The sequence below is a fragment of the Thunnus albacares genome, chromosome 23, assembly GCF_914725855.1.
Source record: "Thunnus albacares chromosome 23, fThuAlb1.1, whole genome shotgun sequence".
NCBI classification, from domain to species: Eukaryota; Metazoa; Chordata; class Actinopteri; order Scombriformes; family Scombridae; genus Thunnus; species Thunnus albacares.
This window is the reverse complement of record NC_058128.1, coordinates 4,782,467-4,805,132: the sequence shown is the minus strand read 5'-3', so window position 1 is coordinate 4,805,132 and position 22,666 is coordinate 4,782,467. Positions and strand designations below refer to the sequence as shown.

The 22,666-nt window shown below is 37.9% G+C and overlaps 1 protein-coding gene across 8 annotated transcripts in view; it reads right to left on the bottom strand.

Moving 5' to 3' along the window:
* abcc9 (ATP-binding cassette, sub-family C (CFTR/MRP), member 9) overlaps nt 1-22,666 on the bottom strand; it is an 81,664-nt gene continuing 58,998 nt past the window's right edge. For 4 of the 8 annotated variants that reach the window (XM_044342922.1, XM_044342925.1, XM_044342924.1 and 1 more), the window contains 8 exons: nt 22,308-22,428; nt 18,848-18,978; nt 16,388-16,466; nt 11,153-11,261; nt 6,856-6,959; nt 6,625-6,758; nt 6,312-6,374; nt 1-4,118 (listed from right to left, as the gene is read on the bottom strand). In XM_044342922.1, the coding sequence (XP_044198857.1) occupies nt 3,981-4,118; nt 6,312-6,374; nt 6,625-6,758; nt 6,856-6,959; nt 11,153-11,261; nt 16,388-16,466; nt 18,848-18,978; nt 22,308-22,428 (879 nt within the window). In that variant the 3' untranslated portion in view covers nt 1-3,980. Of the gene's footprint in view, nt 4,119-5,302; nt 5,586-6,311; nt 6,375-6,624; nt 6,759-6,855; nt 6,960-11,152; nt 11,262-16,387; nt 16,467-18,847; nt 18,979-22,307; nt 22,429-22,666 lie in introns of all 8 variants that reach the window. The other 4 variants (XR_006400465.1, XR_006400466.1, XR_006400467.1 and 1 more) reach the window with 2 other exon arrangements.

The following is a 22,666-nucleotide window of genomic DNA, read 5'->3' as shown; positions in this document are numbered from 1 at the left end:
TTATTAAAATAGTTTGTTCCCAACAGCTTCAGATGGGAAGACAGAGGAAGTTATAAAGATCTGAAATCTGTTTATACAGGTGAACTTTGAGTGGAAAGTAATTTTATACTGTACAGTGAATTTTGGAAATGTTCATTTTAACTCTTGGGGTGTAAATATATATATATCAAAGAATGAAAAAGTGTAAAAGAGGAAAACACACCGAGCTTGAGATGAAACATCTGAGAATACAGTTAAAATAAAATAAAAATAAAAAAAAAGATGCTGTCATTCTTGCAGAAGAATCAGTTTTGGCATTCAGTCTGTACAGTACAAAGTCATTTTTAAAATCTCATTTGAAAGCAAAGTAAGATATCATCTATCACAATAATACAAAGGGACAACAGCACCGCTCCCAGAGAGATGGGACGAGTCACTGGAACCAGTGATTTAAGAGAAAGTTCAACTTTATGAGACAGTTTGGATGCTGAATTATCTCGCTCTGCACTGTAAGTGTTATTCACCTGTTTAATCTGTATTATTCTATTATATCTTATTGTCATCTTCTATTTTATTTTCCTCTTTTAAACTCTATTTATGTGTCTTTTTACCTTTCCTTCTGTTTCTTTCATATTTCGTCTTATGTAAAGCACTTTGAATTGTCTTGTAACTATAAACTGTAAAATGTAAGTAGATACTTCATCAGTATTTTGTCCACAAGAAGACACAAACATTATTTAATGCAGCAGACTGGCTGCTAATGTCAAATTAAACAGACTTTTAGACTCCTAATAAACAGAGGGTTATGTGGGTTATGGGATTAAAATCGTATAATCCCAACATAGTTCTGGAAGTAAAAATGCTATTAACTGTTTGCACTGTTTGGTTGGAAACTGAAACTCTAATAGTTGAATCATCATCAGCACAAACAATGTTCAACTGCACCAAAAAAAAGTAACAAGCCTGTAAGAATCATATCTAATCAGTGAGGTTAATAATTGTATCGCAAGCACAACTAATTGGGTGTTACAGCTGCATTATTTGATTGTTTTGGCCACTTGGGGGCAGCAGAACAAGCTGAAAACACAACATCTGATATATTATCTTATTATATATATCTCTCTCACTAATTGTGTGGGCTGTTTTGGTGCTGGGCGGGTGGTGTACACTGGGTTTATCAGTTTTTTTTGCTGCAAACAGCTGCTTGCTGCTGCTGGAAACAGGATTGATGAGAGTGGAGATTGTCGGCTGGAAAACCAAAACAATGAGTTAAAAAGGCTGAAAAGCTCCGTAGAGCTGCAGAGACAGGAAGCAATTCTCTGTGGATTCGTCATTATTTCACATAGCCGTTTGATTCATTGTTAATATAAATAAAATACTGATTTAATGCAGCTTTAACGAACTTGTTGAATCTGTACAGCAGCTAGAAACTGATTCTCAAAAATCATTACCAGTCCAAAAAACAAGCCTTCGACATCTCTCGAGTTAAAGGGAGCTAATGTTTGGTGTCTATTGTCCCAGAGGATAATAAGTTCAGCAATGCATGACCACAGACAGACAGAAGGCTCACTGGCTTCACACCGAGCCGTGACACCCTACAGTGTTTGTACTAGTGTAGGCATAGAAATACAACTGACAGAACAGAGAACATCACACCTGCTTTTGGCAGATTGGAGGTGGCAGAATACCAAAAACAAAATATCTAGCTTGCAAAACCTACTCACATGTTTGAAGTGTCTTCCTAGATTAGTTTTGTTAGTTTACTTGACAGATTTTTCTTGCCAGGTTCAATTAAAAAACAGAAATATGATTAATTAGTAGTCATATGCTGTAAATGCACAAATCTATTAGCAACAGATGGTTCTGATCATAAATCAAGAAGCAAATTTTGTTTCTGGTATATTTTTTTACCTCCTTTACACTAAATTTGACTGCCAAATGGACCCACATACACATGACCTTCCTGTTGTTCTCTGACAATGACGCTGGTTCATCAAAGATGGCTGCTGATGGCGTTTCGATAGATTCTTTGCCATGCTGACATCATGTTGGATCGAAAACTGGTAAAAGACGTCCGGGTCCATCTCCTGGTGGACATTCCAAGTAGGACGAGGACATTTTAAGGTCTGATGGCGTCACAAGTTGCAGATGTGTTTCAGAACAGACATAATGGCAGCAAATCCTCCGATGTTCATTTACTTTGTCGAATGCCGCAACAACCGGCTTTACATCCTCATCTTGGGTTTCAGCATGAGGGCTTCACGTTGCAGCAAAGACAAATCATCCTCTTAGGTTTGATGCAACAAACGGTCGGTAAAAAACATCTCATTGATTGCAACAGCAGTGTCAGGTCTATCAATAATACTTCTATGGCAGAACTTATACAAATGTAGCACATACTACACCAGGGTATAAATGATTACGATTTTAAATTGCTGCACAAGGCAGCCAACATTCAATGATTATAAAAGGATTTAAATACAAGTTTCTCCCTTCCTTATTATTGCATAATACTAGTGCTAAATAGAAATAAAACTGATACATGTGATGCATAATCCAAAAGAATGTAACAATGTAACAAGAATTTTTTTTAAAAACAAGATAAAGACTCTTTCTATCAATATAAAATGATCCTTTCAGGACCTAAACATTGCAACTCTACGGTATAAATGACAAACCTGAAATCAAAACCAATGAAATCTTCCATAAAATGACTTTTATATTCTAGTACTCTATGAGTTGGCTTTTTTTTTAAAGTTGCACTTCTTATTTAACACAAGGGAAATTTAAGTTTACGCTCAATTACTCGATCACTTAACTGATCTGTGATTGATTTTTAACTGATATGGTGTTTATTGGTAGAGAACGACATGGTGGGTAAGAAGATGACAAGAATAACAAGGGATGGAACCTTAAAAACAAGAGTGTTGATATTTTATGTTCTTCTTATTTTCAACAAATCCCATGAAAAGACAAAAAACAATTAAATATTGTGTGTGTCTGTGTGTGTGTTCAAAGCCTGATATATATTCCTCCTCTGTGCTGCAGATTAAAAACCACACACACACTGTTGTTTATTCTGACTCAGTCCCACACACACACCATCCTGCTGCCAGAAATACTCACTACGGCACCAAATGTGGATTCATCCACCGCTGAAAATAGTCCCTGACAAATTCACCATTTCCTCCCGTTTGAGTAACGTTTGATACAAACTACAGTGACCAGCTATTTCAGGAAATCCCAGATCAATTTTAAAATATGAAACTTTATATTTGTGATCTGTTTTTTAAAGATTTACACCTCCAGTGGGAACCAATGGGCTTGGATCTGAGTGCTACAGACAACGTAAGTAAGTCAGAAAGTATTGAGAGACGGACTAAGATACTGTAGGTTTTGGTATTTTCGTGGGATTTGTTGACAATAAGAAAAATATAGAGTAAAACCAACCATATCCATTAATTATCCCGAGCCTGTGGTAACAGGAAAGATATATTTGGCTACTATCTCCCTGCCATAATTACTGATAAATCCAGAGCTAGCCTTTAGCATCACATATTAGCTGTCTAGGGAAACAAAAACATATATTTTCATATTTCATATTTACATTGTAACTTTGTACTCTTTATACTGGTTACTTAAAGGTCATTAATCCAAGGAATAAGAATTTTAAATGTCTCCATTGTTAAAACTGATCGATGGACTGGATAATCTGCCTATCATCTGAATAATAAATGGTGTGTCTTCATTTATAAAAAATAAAAAAAGGCAGTATTAAATTGTCTGATGGGCTAAAATATTCAGGTACGACTTGTTAAATTCATAAATTCCTGAAATAACTGGTGATGATAATGGTGTTTCTGGATATGTTTTCCTTTCCACAGAGAAGCTTCTTGTTATTGGCGTCACAGGAGCGTTTTAGTGTCACATCGGTCTGTCCGCCTCACCGAGAAAACAAACTGATCAGTCCGTCAGTTGCCGGGTGACGACAGACGGTGTGTCTACATGTCAGCCTTGACAAATGAAGCAAACATCCCGTCCTCCTGCTCCAAAAGAGTCTCGGGTTTGTCGTATTCCAAAATGTTCCCTCGCTTCATCACAATGACCAGATCAGCTGTGAGGATGGTGTGGACACGGTGCTGGAGACGAGAAAGGAGGCAAAGAAAACACAGTCAGATCCTAAAGAAATGTTTGTAGACGATGAATGAAAGAAAAAAAAATACATCATAGCACAAACACTGAGTTTTCTGTTCTATTATGTACTGTTTAACAAGCCAACAAGCTCTTTTGATTGATGGTTCTCTGTGTTTCTGTGCCAGGTTTTACATTAGTTTTATTTGAATAAATGAGTGGTCTCCATAGAAAAACAAGTCTAATGTGGAAGACTAAACAACTAATTACTGAATAAGAAGGATAGTGGATAAGTTTGCTATATGACATGTGATACAACACTTTAATTTTGGTTTGTGTCTCCTGGTGAAGGTAATTTCAACCCTTTTTATCTCTTGAATCCTTTTATTTCTCCAATCTTCTCTGCTTCTCACCAGTCTGTCAATAAAAGCAAAAAATCAGCCTCAGGATCTACTCCTGCTACATAAGACCTGGAATTACCTCCACAGGCCATCTGCACTCATCTAAAGCAGTAACAAGAGACATTGTGCTAGACTAAATAGTCCTGCTGAGGGACTTTAAATGGGGGTTTGTGTAGATAATAGACATGAGAATTGGATCTCCGTTTTTTTGCAGATGATGTCGTCCTTTCTGCGTCATTGGAGTGGTAAATTGGGGCTTAAGTTTAACACTGTTGGGATAAGGGTCAGCAACTCTAAATTTGTTTTTTTCCTCCAGGAAGAAGATAGCTTGATCTGAGTGAGGGATTCAGAGACCTCAGGGTTTAAAACGGGTTGTGAGATAGATGCATAATAATACGACACAGCGGTTCACGGAGAGTTGAGTCTCAAAGCAAAGCTCTTAAATTCACTCTGTTGTGATCCTGGAGTTAAGCCAACTGCTCAACTGGGAGGAAATACTGGGGTGAAATAGCGGGCTAAATCTCTCTGCACACCTGGGACCACCTCGGGACACCCCCTCAACAAATGTTTGTAGCCGTTATTGGAGAAAAGTACATCTAGGTGTGCTTTGCGTGCACAATAATCTTAACACATTTTCTGACATATTCTAAACTAATTCTGCAAGAATTGTAGACCATTTTAAATTTAACTACCACCACACTATACACTGTGGCCAAATTGTGCATCACGGCACTGTACCGGACTGTACTGCACTGTAAAAGAGCATGCAGTAGGTTTTTTTTGGTACCAACCAGGCTGTCAGTGGCAGTAAGGCTTCAGCAGACTCAGACTCAGACTCCAGCACTGACTCAGCCAGGAAAGATGGGAAATAGAAGAAAAGAGAAAAGGCAGAAAGAAAGCTGGGCTGAGCCAAAATTGTGCTGGGCTGATCCAGGTCTACTTGTGAGTCCTCACTAGCACACTGAAGAGGCTCTCCTCCTGTGCTAGCAGGTTGGGACCTGAGTCATTTTCCACCAAGATCCCTGAGGAGAAGACCAACACCTGCTCGGCGTCCAGGATAGAGGACACAAGGTGCTGGAGGCAGGACGAAGGCACAGAAAGGAAGACGAGGAGGGGGAAGGGGAGAGAAAACATCATGGAAAGGATAGAGAGAGTGAAGATGGGGGTGAAAGAAAAGCAAAGGCAAAAGCAAGGATAAGAATGAAAAGGTAAGGGAGGATGTTTGGGGAGTGCAGAGATAAAAGTGAAGGAAAAGAAAGATGGAAAAGTAAACGCAAGTGCACAAAGAAAAGGAAAAGTGGGAAGGAGAGGAACATGATTGAAGTAAAGATAGATAGGAGGAAAAAAAAGGGTGGATGATAGTGGGTGGAAAAAGAAATAGTCAAGAATAATAGAAAAAGAAACGAGGGAGGAAGAGAGAACAAACGGAGGACAAGACGGCATCACATACAGAGAGAGAGAGAAGTCAGAAAAGGAAAGCAGATAAGTGAAACAAGTGGCCGAGAAGACTGACTTTACATTAAAGACACTAAATAAATAATATGGAAAAATAGTTAGTGAGAAAAGGGAAAAGATGCAGGAAAAGGATGCATAAGGCATCCTAAAGGAAAATATTATGCGATAGATGCACATAGAGCTCAAGCCAGGAGAGCTTTATATCTGTATCTATCAGCGCTAAACAAACCTTGAACACACCTTAGCTGTAGGACTGGAGTTTATTGATAGTCTACTACAAATAAAAGTTGTGATTTGTATCAGACTTGCTTCAAAATCAACAAGATAACGGACTGAAAGACTTACTGCGATTGTAACGACCGTTCTGTCTGCAAAAGCTGTCATCACAACTTTTTGTAAGATGTTCTCCTGGAGAGGGAAAGAGAAAGTAAAAGTTGTTATTTGAAAGGGAATTATTAATAATTCCAAGTTTCCCAATGAAGTTCAAGTCATGCTTGAAAACTAATGTTATATTATGTGGTAGATGACTTACAACTACCTTCTGTATCTTGATTTAGACTGAAAGTTTCTGTGGTGATAACTGATTTCAGGGGGGTTTAATCTTCCTCACATGACTGAGAATTGTACATTATCTGATAGTACGGACACACAAACACACCGTGGCCATGTCTATAGATGCTGTGGCTTCATCCATGATGAGGATGCTGCTCTTTCGGACAAAAGCTCTCGCCAAACAGAAGAGCTGCCGCTGACCGACGCTGAAGTTCTCCCCGCCTTCCGTCACAACCGCATCTGGACACATAAAACAAGACACATTCGATTAAGCTCTTGATGCCAATCAGAGTATCCCGCAAATTCATCTTTAGATGAATTATTTTTATTTGAGTACCTATTCCTCCAGGCAGCGCCTTCACCATGTTCTTCAGCTGAGCGATCTCTAGCGCCTCCCAGAGTCGATCATCAGTGCACATCCTCTCTGGATCGAGATTAAACCTGCGACGGGACACAATTCATGCAGAGTTTCACACATTTGTAATGAGGAAGCATCATCATCAGGGTGTGAAGGATGCAGCCACACTTCGGATTATTACAAACATGAACCATTAAAACAAGTTTTGTACTATAAAGCTATAAACGACTGCATTTTGGATGATTGTACCTTTGCTTTTATTCATTAATGAATTAATGAACCACCCAGTGAGAACACTAAGTGACCCACATGCTACTAGCTGCACCGATTAGTCGATTAAGCAATTAGTCAATCAACAGAAAATTAAATTGGCAACTATTTTGATGATTGAATAATTATTTTGAGTCATTTTTTAAGATGCCCAAATTCTCTAGTTCCAACTTCTTAAATGTGAATATTTTCTGGTTTCTTTGTCCTCTGTGACAGTAAACTGAATATCTTTGGGTTGTGGGCTGTTGGTCGGGACAAAACATGACATTTTTGGTTTCATCTTGGGCTTTAGGGAACAGTGATTCAAATTTATCACAACTTTCTGCCATTTTATAGACCAAACAACTTATCGATTAACCACAAAAATAATCTGACAGATTAATCGCTAATGAAAATAATCGTTGGCTGCAGTCCAAGTGTCCAGCAGGTGTATGTATATAAAGCTCTCTAGAACATGTGGAGTTCCTAATAAGCATAAAATTAGCATATAAACAGGAGAGAAAGTTCTTTATTTTTGGTCCTATTTATTGAATGGCATGTATGTAATGTAAGGAGGAAGGAAGTTGCTGAATTCAGACTACATTTATGTGCAGCACATGGAGTCTTCTGTATGCATTAACTCCCATATCAACAACTGAGTTTATTATATCATCAATGGGCTTCAGCTTTGAATCAGAATTTAAGAGCAGATCCCTTCCTAAGGATCCAAATCAGAGCAGCCACCCAGAAATATAGATAAGAGTGTTTTTAAATGTGATTAATAAAAAATCAAAACATCTTCTCTTTGCTTGAGTTCGCAGTTGAGCAGCTATATTTTGTAAAGGCTGTAGTTGAGTAATTATTTGTTTGGCTACACGAGTACATGAGACTCCAAACAGGATGAAATGAAAGCATGAATTGCCTTTTCTAGATCGATATGAAATAAGAGCAAACATGATTTAATAGCTGCAGTCACTTGTTTGCTATCTCAAGTTTCTGGCTGCAGTCTTGGCAGCTGCAGACGAGGCCAAGACTGATTTGAAAAAGGACCAAATAAAACAATTTGGACTTATTTTTGTTGAGCTGGAAGCTTGGAGACATCCAGTTCATAATATCTTAGAGATAAGACATTATATCATGCAGGTTACCTACTTCATTAGCTTCAAAAATGAGGAGAAAATGTTGAAAAACAGAAAATAAAAACAGATCCTGCCTAATTCTCTCTCATATAGAGATTATTGCTGTTAGTATGGGTGCACGTAATTAATTCCTTGTTTATTTTGGACAATAAACTTCCCATATTCCGACTCCCTTAGTGAGCTTTTGTGAATTAACTGTAGAAATAATCATGATGTGACAAACGGGCCGAGGGTTTCTGCTGGACGTGTGAGCGTCAGAGTCAGAGTGTGTCAGAACATTACAGCAACATCTGAGATAACAGCGTGAAACAGTTACTGTCGACCATTCACCCCTGGCTTACATTCACATAAACAAGTGCCGGTGGAAATGCCAAGACACACACTCTGTCTCTCACACTCTCACACTCACACAATTATCTATCTGTCCAAACAAATAGCACATGCTCTTTGTCTTTTATAACAAACACAGAGTCACTGTATGATCCTGTAATACAAATACACAGAGGTTACACAGTGTGTATTACAGAGAAGAAGAAGGAGACAAAGACCTTCGCAGGGTCCTTCATCCCTCTAACGACCTCTCCAGTCCATGACGTCTGTGACAAAAGTCAGATTAGGTCCCAGCCAGAGTTCCCACTGTGTTGTTAACCACTAACCCCACAGCTGGGACTTTGTGTCGTCATGTGACAAACGTCTTTCAGGACCAAACACTTGGACTACGATCCAGCAAAGAGGATTTTTTCTGTTCTTTATTTATTCACTCGTTGCAGCAGTTTAGTTTTTGGCTCAAGCAGATTTTTCCATGTGTGCCATTATAACCGTAGCCTGTATAGAAAAACTTTAAACTTAAATAGAAATTTGAACTTGTTTAAAGTGACAGGCCAACATATATTATACAGTACATCATCTTACTGTTTCTCTCCTATCTGTAAATCCACCAACACTTTCTTCTAATCTCATCTTTCCAACTTGGATCCTAATTCCTAACCTATCTTTGGTGATCCTCTGACCTTTCCTCCAGCGCCACCATCACACAACGAGATTTAGCCAAGAAGCACATGTTCCTGGACCAACATTGCGATCAACCAATCACAGCCCTCTGACATCATGAGTGTGCTGCTCCCGTGCTTCTTTTCAAATTCCTTTGTTTTCCAAATTGAAGTTAGTACAACTGAACAAAATCCTCCTTAACTGCAAGTCATTAATATTTAACCATTATAGTCTAGTACCTACCTAGAGCTGCACCTATATGAGCTACTGCAGGATTAGCGAGTTAGCTTGCTAGCTAGGTAGGCTATGCTATTAAGCTTGCCAATAAGCTAGAATAGCATTCACTAATATTAAAGGATAAAGATGATATAAGAGCCCTAATTTTGCTTTGGTCAGCAGCATTTAATTTTGGTGGTGGCTAGTTGAACCATACTTATTCATAAGAGAAACTCATTTTTGCTCTTTTCATACACAGTAGTTCATACTGATAGTAACAAAAATACATTTAAATAATAAAAAATACATCAGACTTATCCTACCCTAAAGACCTGTTAGCCCATTCAAAACATTTTTTTGCAGGATTGCAGTGTTACTGTTTATCTAGACACAAAAGCATGGCAGTAAATGAAATAAATTTCAATTCGAGGTATTATGATGCGAGATGTAGGACAAAGCTTTCCAAAAATGGAGAGAATGTGTTTATTTTAGGTGGTCAAACAAAATTAACCTATGTTATAGGCCTACATTTAGTCATTTAGACTATAATGATTCAATATTAATGACTTAAAGACATGTAATTAAGGATTTTGTGTAGTTCTACTATCTTCAATTTGGAAAACAAAGGAATTTTCAAAGAAGCACAGGAGCAGCACACTGATGTTGTCAGAGGGCTGTGATTGGTTGATTGCAATGTTGGTCCAGGAACATGTCCTATTTGGCTAAATCACGTCGTGCCGCCACCATCAGGTCAAAAAATGTCTTCCTCCAATATTTAGTTTTAAGACTAAATACCTGCAAAACAAAGCAGAATTTGGGGTTAATGAGGTCACCATGGTAACTTATGCTGCTAACAGCTAACCGGCTCCGTAGCAGGTTAACCTCAGAGTGTTGGATCACAACCTATCAACACCCCAACCCACTGACCAATCAGGATATCTTGGGTATGTTGAACTTGCTTCGTAGTACAAGCCCCCGGTTGGCATATTCAGGCTTTTCAAAACCAGGATAAAGACATATCCAGCTTTCTGAAACCAGGATATAGTGTTTACATGAGCAACACAACCAGGATACTGGCGCGCATGTAAACAAACTCAATAAATACATGCCCACATGTTTGGAATGAACAGAGAAGCAGAGAAGTTTATGCACGTTTTAGTATCAAAACTGTGCAAGTGAATGCAAAAAGAAAGAAATCTGAACAGGGTGTAGTTCTAATTAACAGTTCAGGATTTTTCCTGCAAACAGAAACCAGAAAACATTAACTGGATATGTTACGTTTTCTTCAGTTTGGCAATTTAATTAGTGATGACTTGCTGATGTATCAGTTTATCAAAAGATTCAGGCTGTCTGCACTAGCTCTAAAGGCTTCACATCATTTACTCTTCTTTTGTTTGCTCTTTTACTTCAGACAGATTTATTTGAAGTTACAGGCAAGGCTATTAAGAAGCCTCCCAGGTTTATTATGATCTGAGAATTGTCTCAACACAATTTAAAATACTCCTGTGTCAGTGTTATGGTTGGTTGCACAAGAATATAAACAGGAAGATTTTCCGTTTTGTGAGCAGCGGTGGTGAAAAGTCATGGAAAACAGTAACCAAATCTCAAGACTTCATATGATGGTATTTCAGAAATGTTTAAAAGGATATACTGAAGCTTTGTTTAAATCTGTGTTTGTTTACCTTATTGATCCGCTAAATAACACGGGATCCTGGAGGATGATGGAGAGTCTCGACCTGAGAGTCTGCAGTGGAAGCTTACAGATGTCGATCCCGTCGATGACAATCTTTCCTGCGAATAAACAAACATTCGCTCATAACTATAATCTAAGTCAAGGGCTTTCCAATCGAAGAACACACGGGGGCATAAAAGAATTACTGCTCCTTCAGCTGCCTTCAATAAATATGTTTTGTTCTTTTAAATACTATATTATGTTTTCAGAGCACTGATATCAAGAATGTTCTGTACAGTTAAGTCAGGAGAGCTATCACCAGGATACTGCACAGGTTTTATTTCACTGCTTTATAAGGAAATGCTGCTGAAACAAAGGTCTTAATTTACTGTTAAATAAAAGGTCTGACCTGCTGCTTGTTACTGTGTGTGTGTGTGTGTGTGTATGGAAAAAGTGACTGTGTAATCTCATTTTTGCCTGAATAATCTGTCTGAGAGCAGTCGTCATCATCGAGTGTAAAAACAGAACGATACGATTACGACTCACTTTCAAAAAAGAGACATTTTTAAGGCTTAATGACTCTCGTCTTGGAGAGGAATCTAACCTGGAGCCTAGAAAAAAATGACTGCATGAAAGTCTTTTGTTGTATCCTTATTTAATCCTCTGATACAAGAGTCTACTTCAGGTCCTCTTGTCAGGAATTTAAGAGTGAAACAGACACACAAAGAACAAAAAAGACTTACTTAGATTCTTACTTAGAGAGACCTGCACAAGTGTTTAAAAGGAGCTGAATGCAAGCAGGGATGGTTAGATAAACACTTTTTCTCCAACATAAACATACACTACTGTAGAACAGGGTGGAAGGCGGACGTTTAGAGATGATGCAGAACATCTTTTGAAGGGGAGCCAGATGACTAATTTACCTCCTGTAGTGTTTTAGCTTTACTAAAACCCCACTATGATATCCATGTTCATATTGTCTCGCCTACTAAATCACCTCAACTGCTTTAAGAGGTGGATATTCCTGGTACTTATAGTTTACTTACAACCTATTTATAATCTAAGATGTCAGAATTATCTTATGTCTATGCAATGAAAACCTTTTCAGAGTGGACTGTGTTTGTGTTCATGCAGTATCACACGTTTGTCTACAATTGAGTTAAAATGTAACTTACGTCAACGGCTAAACTTTAGAGCAGATTGTTTCTAGTTTATCTCTACATTTAGGATGACCTGGTCTGATGTTGTAAAGCAATGGTTTCCTTTTTTGGGCTTCTGGTTTTAAAAGAACCAAAACCAACAATGTGTCAGCCCCGACGTGTTCCTCCTGAAGACGTAAACCTTCTGATCATCTAATCTTTAAGATACTTTGTGGGGAACTTGGCCAATGTCTGATGTTGCGAAGCAGTGGTTTTCCACCTTTGTGATTCTTTTCTTCTTCTTTCGTGTGACCTTTGGGTGACTCGGAACAAGCATTTCAACCAAAGAGTGACGTCTGCTTCTCAAATTGTTAAATTTAGAAAAAAAAACCCAATTAGAAAAAGCCTCAATTATGTTTTTGTTCTTAATTCTTCTTTTGTGACCTCTCAGATGTACCTTGTGAACCTTTGGATTGGCTGACTAACAAGCTCCGAATTACTGTTTTTACTGTTCTGATCTTTTGATCACCTCAACATTGAGGGTTTGCAGCTGCGAGATGGTTTGTGTTGTCTTCAATCAATATCAAAAGCATTTAAAGTCTTTGGACAAGTTTTGTGAGTGTGGATCATTTGAAAGGTTTGCGTTCACATGTTTGTCTGCAGTTGAGTTAAAATGTAATTTATGTCAATGGCTAAACTTTAGAGCAGATTGTTTCTAGTTTATCTCTACATTTAGGATGACCTGGTCTGATGTTGTAAAGCAATGGTTTCCTTTTTTGGGCTTCTGACCCTTTACAGGATCAAGCTGGTTTTAAAAGAACCAAAACCAACAATGTGTCAGCCCCGACGTCTTCCTCCTGAAGACGTAAACCTTTTGATCATCTAATCTTTAAGATGCTTTGTGGGAAACTTGGCCCATGTCTGATGTTGCGAAGCAGTGGTTTTCCACCTTTGTGATTCTTTTCTTCTTCTTTCGTGTGACCTTTGGGTGACTTGGCACAAGCATTTCAACCAAAGAGTGACGTCTGCTTCTCAAATTGTTAAATTTAGAAAAAAAACCCCAATTAGAAAAAGCCTTAATTATGCTTTTGTTCTTAATTCCTCTTTTGTGACCTCTCAGATGTATCTTGTGAACCTTTGGATTGGCTGACTAACAAGCTCTGAATTACTGTTTTTACTGTTCTGATCTTTTGATCACCTCAACATTGAGGGTTTGCAGCTGCGAGATGGTTTGTGTTGTCTTCAATCAATATCAAAAGTATTTAAAGTCTTTGGACGAGTTTTGTGAGTGTGGATCATTTGAAAGGTTTGCGTTCACATGTTTGTCTGCAGTTGAGTTAAAATGTAATTTACATCAACGGCTAAACTTAAGAGCAGATTGTTTCTAGTTTGTCTCTACATTTAGGATGACCTGGTTTGATGTTGTAAAGCAGTGGTTTCCAACCGTTTTTTGGGCTTCTGACCCTTTACAGGATCAAGCTGGTTTTAAAAGCACCAAAACCAACAATGTGTCAGCCCCGACGTGTTCCTCCTGAAGACGTAAACCTTCTGATCATCTAATCTTTAAGATGCTTTGTGGGGAAACTTGGCCCACATCTGATGTTGTAAAGCAGTGGTTTTCCACCTTTGTGATTCTTTTCTTCTTCTTTCGTGTGACCTTTGGGTGACTCGGCACAAGTTTTCTTGATTTGCGAGCATTTCAACCAAAGAGTGACGTTCACAAAAAAAAAAACAATTAGAAAAAGCCTTAATTATGTTTTTGTTCTTAATTCCTCTTTTGTGACCTCTCAGATATATCTTGTGAACCTTTGGATTGGCTGACTAACAAGCTCTGACTAATTGTTCTGATCTTTTGATCACCTCAACATTGAGAGTTTGCAGCTGCGAGATGGTTTGTGTTGTCTTCAATCAATATCAAAAGTATTTAAAGTCTTTGGACGAGTTTTGTGAGTGTGAATCATTTGAAAGGTTGGTTATTAAGAGTTATTTGGAGAAAACAGTGGAATTTTTTTTTAAAAGAGCACAGCCAGGTTGGAGCAAGTTGTAGCAACTTAAAGCCACTAATGGCTCCACTTCAAGATAATTCACAGAAAGTAGCTGGATGAGAATAAACACTTCAGTCTAATGCTTCTTAACGTGTAGGTGAGAAACTAAACAGTTTGTGGGTCGAACAGACGAATGGGCCGCATTAATAATGTTCTTCAGTGAGGAAGAGGAACTAAAGGAGACTGTATTTACACAGTTTGGTTTGCAAGCTGTAAAGGTTTATGATTACCACTTGAGATTTTAGAAAGGAACTATAAACCGAAAGGGTGATTAGGTTCTGAGTTAAAAGGGCGACATGTAGCAGGAATACACACTGATAGGTCCATCATGATACCTTAGTATAATTACTATAAATAATTCTGTCTGTTAGTTCTTGTGTTTCTAAACCGAAGACCAGATTTCATAGGAAACCTGCTGATTTCTGAACTCCTGCCCAACTCCCTGATGAAGCCAAACATGTTGGAAATTTTTTCCATCTGCTGTATGTCCAACAAACATTTAGTGTTTCAAGGCACTGCAGGGTGATTGTAGTTACTGGTATACATCTTAGACCATTGTACATGATGATGACCCCAAATTACTGTATGCTTTTTAAAGCAGCTCTTTATTTTATGTTAAAAGAAAAACTAGACCTGCACGAGGGTATCTGGGGAGTCGTACTGGACTTTGGCAGGCTCAGAAGAAAGATAAAAGTAACCAGCAGAAGAGGGAAGTGAACTAGAATACACAAAATGAGAAAATCCAGCCCTGTTAGATGTTAGATGTTACCCTTCTGTAAAGTTATGAACCTAACTGGCTCCTATAATTGTCAGGTCTCTTAAGTTGGGGCAATAAAGACCAAGATGTGGAATAAACTGGATCGTTAAAACCCAGTTTGAATCTCAGCTGGCTTTGTGGCATCATGTATGTAAGTCCAACTTCTTAACTTCCTTCCTGAGTTTTGTGCCACAACATCTCTCTAATCTGGTGCCTCTAACAATAAATTGTTAATACATAAATTAAAGATGTGACAAACAGCTGAATTACTCACTATCAGTGTGGTGCCAGATGTATATTAGAAATATCCCTAATAATAGAATATTACTGAAAAATCCAAATTTCAAAAACTAAGTAGTAACTAACAATTGCTCTGTATTACTATTACTATTACTATCACAGGTTTTTACATCTATCACATATGATCTATTAAACAATTTTAAAAGGTGTAAGTACACTTCGGTCTAACAGCAATAAGTTTTTGGTACATTATGTATTACAAAAAGTATAAATGCAATTACATAAAGGAGTATTTAAACATACTTTTGACAGACAGTTAAAAGAAAGAAAGGGGGAAGAAAGGGATGCCATAGGACATCTGTTTTATCAACAACAAATTGTAAGATTATCTTATTGAAATAGTCTATAAAAAGTTACCAAATCAATTAAAACTTTTTTAATACTCTTTTATACTTTAATTTTTTGTTTTTTTTCTGGCTGAAGTTGCATCACATCATTAACAGAGCTACTGTAATCGGGTTGGTGAGTTCTTCTGCTTCCAGTTTAATAGAATCAGTCTACATTTTAACAATAATACAAAAGAAACCAGATTATATTAACTCAACATTAGAAGCTTTAATACCAGAAACAGCCAGAATTGGATCTGATTTGAGTGGTTTCTCTGTGACCTCAGACCGAGATGCTTTGAAGTACATCTTCTCTGTCTGGTCAGTCGATCAAAGGAAATGGCCGAGGAAGTTCATGACAGTTGAAAGACAAAACAGACGACAGACTTTTATTATTTTTTGGGTGAAGCAGAACTCAAGAGGTACTTGAGGAAACAACCCTGAGGGAATTCCTTGGGCGACATTCCCAAAACGGACGAGAGGTTATCTTAAGAATTGCTCCCTTTAATGAGATATAAAGATACTGGACCAGTGAAAGACAGCAAGAAAAAAAGAAAGATGAGCTCGACTGTGAGTCGACAGGGATAAAACACCAAAGCTAAAACAAAGATGAAAGAGTCGGAAAATACAACGTGAGCTCTCCCTCTCTGTTTGAGGTATGACAGGAGACAGACCCACCTTCAAAAATATCCACCATGTTGAAGAAGGCCAAAGACAGCGAAGACTTCCCGCTGCCTGTGCGACCACAGATTCCCACCTAAGAGAAGAGAAGAGAGAGATGAGTCAATAAGCTTCACTGTAACACCGCGGTGAGACATCAGTCACCAGCGTGATAACAGAGTGGCAGGTACATGACGTGTGTGGACGGAGTTTGACCACTAAGTGTCAGTCGCAGTTTCATGGAGGCATGTGGCTGCGACTTCAAAGGAAAAGTCCACATTTAAACAAAATTCACATTTCCCTTTGACATTCCAGCCTGCACCTCTTATTATGAACGATATTACCTCGGAAAAAACTCATAACAAGGGAAATGGAAGCTCATTTTCAAACTCAAACTCAGCAAGTCGAGGCAGATGGCCGCCCCACTATTGAGCTACTGTACATCATAAACTATTATTCAAGACCCCTGTGGGCCAAAAAAACCACATATATGCATGAATGAATGGCTTAATAAACATTTGTTTTTTTAGTAACTTTTTAAATGTAGGAGTTGCTGCAATCAACGCACACGCCACAATCGTATTTGTGTTCGGATACGTTTTATGTTCACATGCTGCCCGTCCACAGCTTTTGAGGCAAAGTAGTGAAGATATAATTTCAAGAATTTGACATAAAAGAGTTAAAAATGCCCTTCATTGTATCTAGAAAGTGTTATTTTTTAACCTGCATATCATAAAGACCCTCCCTCAGCTGAAATTGTATAGACACGGAAGGAAGGTAAATAAGGCTTTAATAATTCTTTCTTTCTTTATTCTAAACACTTTATTTATGATTTTTAATATACAGTTAACAGCTGTATCTTCATCATAGTCCCTCCCTCCTCATCCTCAGTCCCTTCTGCTTTCATTATTTTATCAGAAGAATCCACCTTATCTGTGGGTCCAGTATATATATTTCCAGTTAAGGACTACAGAACCTTATCATCAATCATCTTAATCATCAACACTATATAAACATTTGTTAAGACACATCTTTTTACCATTGCGTTACTATTAAGGTTGTTTTATCTGGTCTTATCCTGTAATTTTAATGAAATTTTATTCTATTTTATTTATTCATGTTTTATTGTTTCATTGTAAATGATATTATTATTCTATCTATTATTAATATTATTTTATTAAAAGAACTAAATTATTAAGTATTATTTTATAGCCACAGTGGGAGGGATTTGTATGTAAAAAGTCATTAATATTCAAAAATGTCATCAAAAAAATCCCAAATTGAGGGTGCGGTAATATATAACTCCACATCTCCATAATTACTGCTCATCTCTCTGTGGAAATTAATCTTATTTATGGACCTCTGGATCCTCTCTGCACCACATACTGTCATTGACAGTGTTACTCTCCACTGTCTTCACAACTTATATCTTCTATTTGTTACATATTGATTGATCCTGTTTTTCTTAATATCATTAAAGCACTTTGATACTCGTGTAAAAAGACGACATATGCTGCTTCCAACACAGCAGAAACTTTTTGAAATGTCTTTTTCAGCCACTCAAGGACACAAAGTGCAAAGATGCCTGGTGCAGCTTTAAAAGTTTTATATTAAATTAGCATCTTCCTCCTCTCATCTTCCCACTATTGATTCTTCAAGTTCAAATTCTCTCCTGGATCTCCTGAGAACTTTTTCCCTCTGCCTATAGACACACGTCACTACGTTATCAGTGCAGTGTGATGTGAGGTCCGTCTTTCCCTGCAACAGTATGTGAATTACCTGCCATCTACAGAAGCATTCATGCAGGGAATAATATGTAATAAGGCAAGTTTGTTACGTATATTTGGCACAGTTGGCGTAATTCTTTTACTAAAAAGGCTCTGAAACATTTGTATGAGTACTTTGGTTACCAAACAAGTATGTTTTAGTGTGTAATAGTAGTGATAATAGCAATAATAATAGTAAAAGTATTAGACAATGTAGTTGTTGTACTATCAGATCAGATCAATTGATGTTCAACATTACAGCTGCAACAATAAGTTGTTTAGTCAAACAATAGAATATTGATTGTCGACTATTTTGATAATCAATTCATCATTTTGAGCCACTTTTGAAGCAAACCTTGCCAAAAGCAGTCATTCGAGCCTCTCATAAGTGAATATTTTCTGGTTTACTTAGTTTTTTATGAGAGTAAACTGAATATCTTTGGGTTGTGGACTGTTGGTTGGAACAAAATAAGACATTTGAGGATGTTATCTTGGGTTTTGGGAAACAGTGATCATCATTTTTCACCATTTTCAGACATTTTATAGTCCAAAATGCTAATCCATCAATTGAGAAAATATCCATAATGAAAATAATTGTTAGTTGCAGCCTTAATCTGGCTTTTAAAGCTTACATCTGTCTAACTCTACCACTCTACCACACACACACTACTGCATCTCAGCTCCGCTCTCTTCACAGCTTCGCGTTAATTACCTTCTGGCCTGGTTTGATGTATGCGTTGACGTGCTTGAGCACCGGTTTGAGCATGGGGTCGTAGCGCACACACAGGTCTTGGATCTTTATCTCACCGTCTTGGGGCCAGTTCTCAGGCACCTGAGAGGCATCTGGAGGGAGAGAAACACAGCCCGGGTTCATTTCTACATTGACGTCTGACTTTTCCCGCTCGCTTTCTCCATAAAACACTGGAAAAATACCGTCTGTGGTTAAAAATCCACTGAAACAAAACACAGAGCAGTGACTACTTGCCAGTTGTGTATGTTATAGTCCTGGCTGGTGTAAACAGGAGCATAGAGACCATATGGACCATGTCATAACACTGCAGATATACAGTTAGTGGTACAGTTTCCCTGTTAAAGTGCTGCTCACATTTCCCACATACAGTTTTAGTTTCAGGACTCAAAACTGTGACGTTTAAACGTCTCCATATGAATAACCAACAGCTTGTATCATAATTAACATTTGATGACCATAAACGTTACAATAACTGCTTTTACAAGGACTCGTAGACTTTAGAATGACTTGCAGTAAACTCTTTTATATCACTTTTCAAAAAAATGTCCTTTTTAAAATGTCCTTTTAATGATATATAATGTTTTTTTCTTCAATTTGACATATTGTAAAGCATTTATAACAATGTTTTTGCAAAGTTCTAAGTAATTAAAGCTTATTATTACTATTATTTTGCCTAGTATAGGTCACGCTGCATCCTACACTTCCCATAATGGCACCCAGTAGCATATTTTGTTAGACTCTGAATGCCATCGCCACCCTTATATTATAAGCTCCCTGCTATAAATCTGTAGTCTCCAAGTCTGTGCCAACATATTTAAATGATGTACCTTGATTAATTTTTATCAGATTTGACAAAACTCCTCCAGAGCCACAGAGCACATTAGTCAACCGTGTTTCAAGGCTGCCTATAAATATAAATCACATTCCTAAATACAACATAAATCACTTTCAAGGTTCTGCTGAATTTACTTTGTTCCTCCCTAGATTTTATACTTCTATCAATTTAGTGGAAGCTTCCATGATGTCAGAGAGGAGGAATCTTTCTGTTCTGTGTCACTCAGCGGTTTGTGGTTTTGAGATTGTTTTATGGTTTCATGGGCTATTTAATGTAAAACACCAGGTTGAAATGAAAAGTCAATGAGATAAACGACCCTTTAAATGAGAGACGAAGAGATAGAGGGCCTATTCTTTCCTCTGTTTCCTCCCTCTTTTAATAGAATCTGGAAACAAAAACAGCTATCCTTTTCTTTTCTTTGTCTCTTTCTTTTCATTCCTCCAATGTCTTTGTTTCTTTCTAGTCATCCTTCAAGCTCAGGAATTGTTTTTGTTATGTTTCCAAAAATAGCTGCTCTATCTTGGTGAACGGTCCTTTGGCAGATTCACTAAAGAGTTTTTCCTTTTTTGTTCATGAAATGTGAATTCGTTTGGGTTTGTTAGGTTAAATATTAGGAAAAAAGGAACTTTGCACTTTCCAGTTGTACCGATTTCATGCATTTTTGTATTTCTTGATGCTGCTTTTCTGGCCTGCCCTCCTTTTAATAAGATATGTGTGATCTCAATAGCACTAACCTCATTAAGTAGTAGTTAAGTAATGAAAAGTTTTTGTTATCCGTCCTGCCAGGAAAGGATTCCAGCAGCATTTGTATTTCACCATAGCAACAATACATCCCATAAACTGAAAACACAGCTTCTGGACTCAAAGTGAAAGATAAAACTGTTACAAAAGTTATTCACAAACACACACAGACGTGCATGAACCCATTCACATCACACGCATACTGTGCAGTACCACAACAAGAGCAGGTTTATCATCAGATCAGGTCACTCTGTTCCACTCGACGAATCAGGAACCATCGACACATCTTCATCTCTTTGTACTTGGCAAACAAATTGTATATTGAGATCTGATGTGTGTACGGTTTATGGAATTTCATGTCTAGTTGTTCCACAACATGACTGGGTTTATTTGCTTACTACACCCTCTTATAATGAAGCTACAGCGAAAGTTCAATAAGGAAGATCTCTTCCCTGACGTTCTGCGTTATTCCTCTATATCTGCTATTTTTTCCTTTACTTCCGCTTTCCCACACTGACCAGTTATATTTCTGTCCACGTTCCTTGAGCCAATCAATCCCTAAATGCCATTGCAAGTCTGCCACTCCGCATCACCACCATGACCTCCATGATATCCAGGGAGACTCGTCCGAAGGTTTCCATCAACCACCTGTCCTACCTCCTGTCCTATTTCTTATCTTCATAAAGGGCCTACGCTTTCTGAAGATGCTTCACATCGATGGACTTTGGTTGCTATCCTCAATAAATATTGTTAATCACTTCTGATTGATTTTTTCCTTATTAAACTGAAGATATTTAAGTTTTTAGCCACGCTAGCAGTAGTAGGGTTGGCATTGTCTGTCGGCCAGTCGGTTGGTTCACCACTTTGGTCCAGACTGAAAGCTCCACTGGGCATCAAAGCCCTATCAAACTATAAAGGGCCTGAAACAGGCTAAGATCCTGTCTCTTCCTTATTGCTGCTGCTCTGCTGCTGCTGGGAGTTGTAGTCCACTCTTTCCAGCAGCAGGAGCATCTCGACATGCATGGTCTGAGGGAACAGATCCATGGCCATCGCTCGCACTGGACAGAACGGGGCTCCGTGAATTCGGTTGGATGGCGCTCTGCACAGGTCAATGAAGTTTCAATTTTGTACAGACATTCATGGTCCCCAGAAGATCAATCTTAATGACTGAAGTGATCCTCTTACTTTTCCTGAAGCGCCACCATGAGGTTGACATTTTTGGTTTTTAGTGAACTGTCTCGACATCTATTGGATGGATTGGCATAATCTTTGGTACAGACATCCATGTTTCCTAGAGGATGAATTGTAATAAAATTTGGTGATACTCAGAGTTTTCTTTTAGCTTTATCATCAGGTAAAATTTTCAGTTTGTCCAATACTTTGACTCGTGACCAAATACCAGCAAAACTAATGACATTAACATCTCTGACATTAACTCTACATCAGCATGTTAGAAGTGCTGCTAGCATGGCTGGAGACTTTAAATCTAGTTTATTATTTTTGTTGTTACTTGTGGAAGGCCAATACAATTTTATAAAGTGTATTAGAAAATGTTTTTTTCAGAACAATGTTTCACAGAGATTTAGAAATGCTGGAACGGAGCAGTGAGATAATTCCCAGTGTTCTGGACCAGTTTTGCTGGCTGAGATATCAAATCTGACAAGTGAATAAATAAGCTCCAGAGATATGGTTCCTCTTGGGTTTATCAGGTTAATTTTGAATATGTTTAAACACTGTGAGCTTTACAACTTACAGGTTCTGCAAAAGTCTGAGCAGTTTTGCTTGAGAAATCAGGATTTATGTGAACATAATTTATAGGAGACTAGACAACAAGAGCTCAGTTACCCATAGATCCCTCGTAGTTCTCTGACTCTGTGCCGAGGAAGCTGTTGACCTTCTTCACAGCTGCCATCTGAACCTCCAGGTCTGCCAAGTTCCTCACAACCCAGTTCAGGTAGTTGGTGACCTACACAGAGACATACAAAGAGACTGGATCATGCTCTCAATAGTAAGATAAGGTTTTTATCTACAATCATCCACCAGGAGATCTGGGGTCAAACTTTCTACCTTTGATGCATTGACTACTGTATCTAATAGACTTTTTTTCTTATTTAACTGTACCTTGTATATACTGTTTGATGAATCGTATGTAGGTCACATGCTGAAATGTGTCTGTTTGTGGTTTAAACATAAATGTATTTATG